This window comes from Mesocricetus auratus, unplaced genomic scaffold (genome assembly GCF_017639785.1).
Source record: "Mesocricetus auratus isolate SY011 unplaced genomic scaffold, BCM_Maur_2.0 Super-Scaffold_100004, whole genome shotgun sequence".
Classification (NCBI taxonomy): domain Eukaryota; kingdom Metazoa; phylum Chordata; class Mammalia; order Rodentia; family Cricetidae; genus Mesocricetus; species Mesocricetus auratus.
In genome coordinates, this window is record NW_024429189.1 from 44,491,787 (window position 1) to 44,499,866 (window position 8,080).

The window sequence follows — 8,080 nt, forward strand, 5'->3', positions numbered from 1 at the left end:
ACTGAGAAACTATATTACTGGCCAGTGCCTCTACGTTCTGAGTGCTGGGGTTAAAGGTGTGAGTCACCATGCTCAACATCCCCCCCCCCGCCCCAATCCTGGCTCTACTTTTTTATCTCTAATTTTTTCTTCCTTGGTCACTCATCTAAAGTTAACCTTGGATTTCAAGATGAATAACACCTTTTTGACAAGGTTCTCAAACTATCCCTGATAAACAACAGCAAGTTTCACAGGGCACACCACCTCTGATGAGACCCATCAAATGCTGGTGGAGTTGCGGCTTGGAAGGACAATGGCCTTTAGGAATCCAATTGCTCCCCACAGCTGATGACCTTGGCATCTCCAAACCCTTTGTTGAATCAAAACAGTAAATGGCCCACTGGCCCAAAATGTCACCTGCTGTTTGTTAAACTCCTAGCCTCGTCATTAAAATCTCATCTTGTTTTGTCCATGAGGATGAACTTGGGGTCTCGCATTCCTTTACTTCATCTTTTTTACCTTGGCCATGCCTATTACATTTTTTCTGCATTTCACCAGTATTGTTTTATTAGTATATTGTGTGTGACTGAGCCTGGATTGTTGTTGGAACTTTTGCCTTAAAATTCTGGTAACATGCTCAAATTCTGTATTTGGAGATCCAGGACTGACTAGTATCATACGATACAGGTTTTACATTAAAGAATAAGGCTTCAGAAATAACGTTCCCTTTGTCAAGAAGTGTTTTTAGTACTACTATGTATGCGTGAGGATCATGGAACAACGCTTTGTGCATTGCTTGCCAATCAAATAACAAAACATGAGGGAGGCATTGTGAAGTTATTTTAGAATCTGGAAACAGCAAGTTGCTTAGCACCACATACAGGCACACTTGCATTCAAGTGCACACTAAATAAAAATTCATATTTATATAGATGGAGAGAGAGAGAAGAGCCAGGATAATAAGGCAGGAGACAGTTGCCCTGATTGAGCTGTATTCCTTCACTTGGTGGCAGAACAGTCAGAATTTCCTGACTGCTCAGCTGTCAGGGCTAAAAGTTTTTTATGTTTGAAAAATGAAGACACACACACACACACCAAAAAACAAAACAAAAACAAAAAACAAACAGCACCTGGACAAGCAAACTGGTCAAATAAAGGCTGAGTTGTTTGCAAACAGGGATCTGGAAAACATTTGCTTTTTGGTGGTTAACATTACTTACTTAATACTTCTTTTTAGAGAGAGAAAAGTTCAGTTAAGAGGAAATAGGGAAAATTAATGTTGACTTTTGAAAATACAATTTCAGTTCATTTACTTTCCAGTGTTTAAGGGGTCATGGAGATTGAGAGACACTGGGAGCTACTGTCCCAGCAGAAGTTATCAAGGAACATTTCTAAGACATAGAATGTGCTGTGGGATGCCATTCTGAAGAGGCCACTAAACACTGATTCTCTCCCGTGTGGAATCAAACTAACACTGCCAAACAATAGCAGCTCAGATCATTTTTAAATTGCCTTAGTCCCAAACCATTAGACTACACAGTAGGCCAGCTTGTCTTTTCTAATGGAGTTTGAACAACCAGGAGTACACACTCTGGAGGCATGATGAACCTGCATACTGTACCTATGTGGCTAAAATACCCCAACAGGGGAAAAGTCATCTTCACATTATGGCAGGGGCTTTGTCTGCCTATAGGAAGTGATGAAGTTGAACGCAAGAAACTGCTGAATTTGTAGGTAAGAAATTCAAAAATCAGCAGTTATCTGTGGTTCAGCCTGATGCTGTTGCGTTTTCTAAACCCGGTCAAATTAGGGTTACGTTTATAGAGAGACACGGATGGAGGGCTGAGAAACAATTATTTTTTGTAGGACTCAGAAAATAAAATAAGTTGGTTAGAATGAGCAGGGATCGAAGTGGGAAGCCAGAAATACTACGAGTCACGAATTGCAGCAAAGAGCCAATGAACTTACATCCCATGACTGACTTTCTCATCCGTTGTGGGAACAGAAGGGTAATGATTAATGAAGTAACGCTTTCTGTACCTAAGTCACTAAAACAAGGAAACTACAACATACCCAAAATTATACAGCCAAAGGTAGTAATTAATAACTGAGTTCTCCACAGCCCACAGAATCAACTAAGCGGCCCCACAGCTACTCACAGAGACTGGAGACATCCATGGAGGCCACATGGGCCTGTGCTAGGTCCCCTGCATGTGTTAGGGTTGTTAGCTTGGTGTCTTTGTGGGACTCCTCACAGTGGGAGGAGGGGGCTGTCTCTAACTCTTTCACCTGCTCTGGGGACACGTTCCCTTCTAATGGGGGCACCCAGCCTTGATATGAAGTGTGTCTTGTCTTACTGTAACTTGTTATGCCGTGTTTGGCTGATATCCCTGGGAGGCCTGATCTTTTCTGAAGGGAAATGGATGGGGAGAGGGGAGGTGGGAGGATGGAAGGGACAGGAAACTGATGTATTTATATGAGAGAATAAAAAAAATTAACTGAGTTCTCTGGCTACCTCTGATTCTAGTTATTTTGAGAAATAAATAAAAATAAAGTATTTGAAAAAAAAGCAGTATAACATAAATTCAAATCATTAACTCATGGAAATAAACACCACAGAACTTTTATAATATTTATTTTGTAGTATTTATTAATGTTGTAGTTTGTTAAGTGAATCTACTGAATCTTGCACACTAGCAAAACCATTTATTACCTAATGAATTTAATCTGGGACAAAATACTATATTAAAAAACTGACAAATACTCTAAATTCTCTATAAACATGGGAGATGTGCAAAGATAAAGAACAATCTCTGGAGTGATTACTAAAAGACGTTACATACTACTAAGTTCTGAACTTAGTGTCTGGTCCCCTGATAACGTAAGTACAAATTCTGCCTAAGATACACCAAACCAAAAAGATGAAGAAAACATGATAGACAAAACATCTTTCTCAGTTCTTACAAAATCTCACTTGATTACAAGGGCAGGTTATATCTAATAGTGTTTCTAGTACACTAAAATGTACAGTCTCACAAATAGCAAAAGCTAGATACAGGTAAACATTTAAATTTACATATGAAGTCCTCATGATAAAAGTCATTGCCAGCCATAATTACACATTCCATCCAATAATCTCATAAATCAGAGCCCTTAATTTTCTCGACTCATACGTGACTGTATTCTTCCCAGTGTGCATCCTCTCTTCCTCCAAGGGCTGCTCTATGACAGCAGGGATGTTCCTGCCAAAAATTTCACAGTGCTCTAGGAACTGCACACATTCTTCAATGACAGTGTCCCTCAGCATGATAGTATGCTTTGACATGTTTTCTAGCAAGGACAGGAAGCATCTTTTAGCATAATACCACGTGTCAGTTCCTAGCTTCTTATGGTAAGGCTCCAGGCTCTTGATAACCCGAGAGATGCCAAAGTCATAGTTTCCTTTGGCACAGTAAAGTGTTCCTATCACCAGATTCACAATGCAAAGGTGGTAGATTTTCTTGTCTGGGTCGCCATAGGAGAGCTGTTCCTCCTCCTTTTCAATCTTCCTCATCAGCTCCTCAGCTTCCTCGTTTTGACTTGTCATGATGTAGGACACACAGAGGTTGGCTAACACAATAGCGCTGACACTCAGGATGTTATCATAGTTCTTCTTGACGATGGGCTCATAGAAGCCAATGGCCTCCTTGTATTTGTTTTCCTGCATGAAGAGAACATGGGCCACGTTCAGCTTCCACACATCATGGTCATTACAGAATTCCACAGATTTGCGGAAGATCTTCTCCACCATGGGGTAGTTTTCAAGATTCCAGTAGATTTTTGCCTGGGCCATCAGTACAGGGATATACTTCTCAAGAGTTTCATCATATTCATTCACAGCCTTTTTGGCAGATTCATCATCTCTACTATGTCTTGCATCCTGTACTTGTATGGTGAGTCTCCTGAGCTGCTCAGTCAGCATGCCTGCCAGCCCATCAAGCTTTATGAAAGCCTCTTCAGGAGCTGTCTGGCAAGTGATCATGGCATCCAAGAAGTCATAGAGATAGGGTGTGAGGAACTTGTAAGTCAAGTGGGCATTTTCTGCCAGGACATCAGCTGCCAGGTCAAAATACTCATATTTACAGTAGAGCAGCAACAGGTTGCCAAAGGTCTCTGGGGGAAAGGGGTTCTGCTGGAGCAGGAACTGGAGCTTTTCAAAGCCCTCTGTAGGCCTGGCATCCATGTTCATCAGAGCCTGGTTGTGCAGGGTCACAGGGTCCAACTCTTCCTCTGCCCTGGGTGGCATGTCAGTGAGGGCTTCCTGAGCTGCCTCATAGTTTCTCAGTTGGTACTCTATGGCTGCCTTGAGGTTGAAGGCTTCAACCAGAGCAGTCTGGTGAAGGACTACGGTGTTGCCCACACTGCGAACATCAATGCCTTCAGTGGTCATGCCCACACCTAGCTCTGGATGCTGACGGATGCCACGCTCAATGATATCGGCGATATGCTTTAGAGCAGGGGCATACTGCCGACTGCTGTAATATGCCAAAGCTAGGTTGTAGGAAAGGTCGGGCTGGTAGCCAGAAGCCTGCAGGGCCGCTAAGAACTTGGAACAGGCAGCTTCATAGTGTCCCTCCTTGTAGAGCAGACAACCCAGGTTGATCTGGCCATCATAATCATTTTCCCTTCCACTGTCCTCCACACCTTCCCCATTCAGCAGCTGCTCCACCAGACTCCTGGCTCCTGGCAGGTCGCCCTCGCTGTACTTGATAGCAGCTTGGAGACGAAGGACCCGGCTATAATAGGTGGGGTTGTCCAGAAGGAAGGCGACCCGCGTGGCCTCTGGATACAGGCAGGCCTTGTACAGCGCCTGGGCCTGGTACAGGCGGTACTGCTCGAGCTCCGGGTGCATCTGGCTCAGTTGCTCATAGCACTCTGCAGCGAGCTCGAACTCCTGCAGGCGGTAGTAGCAGTAGGCCAGCAGGGACAGCCCGGCGCGGCTCCGGGGACTCCGCTGCAGCTCGGCGCCCAGCAGCTGCACCGCCTCTGAGTAGCGGAAGTCGCGGATGAGCCGGTACACCACCGCAGTGAACTCACCGTCGGGGATCTGTGAGCTGCTCAGACCTGCCATATTCACCCAGATTGTTGTGCATCCTGGTTTCTAAGGCAATAAGCCAACCGGAAACGGAAGTTGTTCACAAGCTGCTTTGCAGCGGAAGTATCCTGTTGTGTGTAAAAACGACTCATCGGCGCGGGTTTACCAACTTCTGAAACACTCTGGAGTGTGGAGTGGTAGTTGGGCCTGGACAGGAAAACTTCCCTAGGCATTTCAGACACGGCCACCCAACGTCCCAGCACGCACCCGTTCCTTGATTGCGCTGCATCCTGGGAGATGTAGTTTCTTCTGCTGGGCGTCTTCCAGGGACTGTGCGTCTCTGCCTTTCAGCGGGTTGGGGCACTTGTGCCTGTTTCTATTGCTCTGCCAGCTTCCTTCTGCAGGTGAAATAAAGTTTGGGTCTGAAGGTTCCTTTGCTTTGCCGAGAGCTAACTGTCCCGTGACGTTTCGAGTTGCTAGGCGATAGTCACTTCGGGAATCCAGAAATTGTAGTATATTCTCGCCAGCTGCAAGGAAGCCCACTTTCTGAGAACCTTATCAGGCAGGGGCCGGTGGTCCGTATTTTGTTCATTTCGAGTGGTTCGAGGAAGGGCAAAGAAGGATCTGCATTGTAACTGGCTCTGTTACAGACCCTCGCCTCCTTTTTCTTAGACGATAACTGTTATGAATGTAAATTGTTGCTTGAATTGATGAAACCTGGCTTTGGTCTTTTCCTTCTCCAAGGAAAAACCGTAAAACTAACATTTTCCCCCCTCTCCAATGTTTTACTTTTCTAATCCTCTGAAGTTTAGAATTTATACCCTGAGCTCTACCAAACACTCAGTCCACTTGGTAAAGCTTGCAATGGTGTTTTCAGGTATGATTGAGCTGGCTAAAATTTGGATTTTAAATATTAAAATATAAACACACTGCTAACTCCTTTTCCAAACCCAGACTCTTATATTGAAGATCTCTAGGCAGAAATCATTCTTTTGTTTTCTTTTTCCATCTGTTTAGAATGGGTCTCTAGATTCTGTGTTATCGTTTTGGAGAGGTTATTATGTATAAATTCAATTTTATATTAGTATGATAGGGCAATGAAAAACTACAGATTTATAAAATTATATTGAACCACTATTGAAAACCATATCCGTAGATTTGACTAATCCTAATATGTGGGAGCTGTAAATATAATGTTTAGTCAAATAGTAGAGAATATGTTAGAAGAATATAAAACTATTCTATCCAAATGAGATAGTGACAAAATGCATGCTTTTTCAGTAATAAGGCTGTTATTTATGAGTATGTGTCATTTGTGGTAGCTCTGCTAGGCACCTGGGAAAGTGTTACATTTACAGACTTCTATGATCTCCACTGGCCTGGCTGCCACCCAAGACAAACAGACCAAATGAAGACATGTCTTTGCTTTGTGATTAAGGGTATTGTTCATCTCTTCAGTAGGATTGCTGCCCGTTAATCTTTTCTGTGGTCACATTTTGAAGCCAACATCAATCATGTTTCATGGCACTCTCTTGGGCTTCTCACACACTAGACATAACTTTCCTGAAAAATCTGTGCACTGCAGATGAAGGAACGCTTTGTGACTCAGAACAGTTACAAAAGCTTGTCCAAACCCACACAGATAAATAGAAATGGGGTGAACCATGTCATCTTGAAAACTAAATTCAGAGGGAACTAGTGGCTAGTAGTTAACCTATTCATCATGTATGGACCCGTATTCTAGGGAATATTAATAACTTGTGTCACCAGTCCTTCTTTGTGTCCACCAGCCAGCTCCCGAATAATGACATGGAGACTTATTATTGATTATGGAAGCCCGGTCTTAGCTTAGGCTTGTCCCACTAGCTCTTACAACTTACATTAACCCATATTTTCATTAATCTACATGCTGCCACATGACTGTGGCCTTTACCTCTCCTCCTACATGCCCTGCTTCCTCTGCATCTGACTGGAAACTTCACCTTTCTTCTTCCCCTCTCTGTCCCCAGAAGTCCTGCCTAACCTCTTCCTGACTAGCTACTGGCCACTCAGCTCTTTATTAAACCAATCAAAGTGCCATAACTTCACACAGTGTAAAGGAATATTCTGCAACAAACTTGCTTTTTAAAATTGTTGTTTTCTAGTTTTAAAAAAAAGTCTGGTTTGGGCAGTAGAAATCTTAACTTTGTGGCTTGAGTTATAACAATGAAAAGGTGTTAGGAAATAATTACTAGGATGTAACATAGATTCCAGACACCCGTTACATCTAGAAAAATTGAGACGTTTAAGTGCTCCACTAGACAGAAGATCATCTCTCAGATATTCTACTCGATAGAACTGGACAAGAAAATTTAGCCTGAATACTAAGGAAGTGAGAGGCGGTAGGTACCTCACATCACAAAGATTAAGTATAGCTCTGTACCAACAGAGGAGGCTGCTGGTAAAAGCAATTATAGCTGAGCCAAGACTTTCCTAACCCGACCCCAAGCTGTGTCTCTATATAGTCTTCGGTGCAGGATTGCATGCAGACTGAGGGATGCTGTGTAGTACTGCTCAATGGTCAGGGACTAGGAGGGCTCCCTTGGGCTGGGTGGTTGCCTTGTGCTCTTTGAAAATGATATCCAGAAGATTTGATGTTTTTCAAATCCTTACACACTGGACTAATACTCGGGGTGAGCAGCTACTAAATAAAGATAAAATGAAAGAAGGGGGAACAAGAAATTGCCCTTCGCATCTTTGGTTTTTCTATTTGATGAACTATGTTTACATTATGAAAGCATTCACGTTCAAATGATTTCTTAAAACACACAGAGAAAAATGAAAAGACTCTCTGCTCTCCCCCCAGTTTTCATGGCTGCCTACAGGAACCATCTAGAACAGCTGCTTTCAACCCATGGCTCACGAACCTCTTGGGGTCTCATATTACATATCCCACATATCAGATATTTACAATACAATTCATAACGGTGGCAAAATTAACTGTTATGAGATAGCAACAAAAATAAGTTTATGGTTGCGATCACCACA

At 43.1% G+C, this 8,080-nt stretch overlaps 1 protein-coding gene across 1 annotated transcript; it reads right to left on the reverse strand.

The window, feature by feature from the left end:
* Nucleotides 1–2,597: 2,597 nt before the first annotated feature.
* LOC121140402 (tetratricopeptide repeat protein 30B) lies at nucleotides 2,598–5,307 on the reverse strand. The gene has a single exon (XM_040745625.1). It carries the CDS (start codon nucleotides 5,087–5,089, stop codon nucleotides 3,095–3,097), a length of 1,995 nt encoding a protein of 664 aa, XP_040601559.1. The 5' UTR covers nucleotides 5,090–5,307; the 3' UTR covers nucleotides 2,598–3,094.
* Between the last annotated feature and the right edge of the window lie 2,773 nt (nucleotides 5,308–8,080).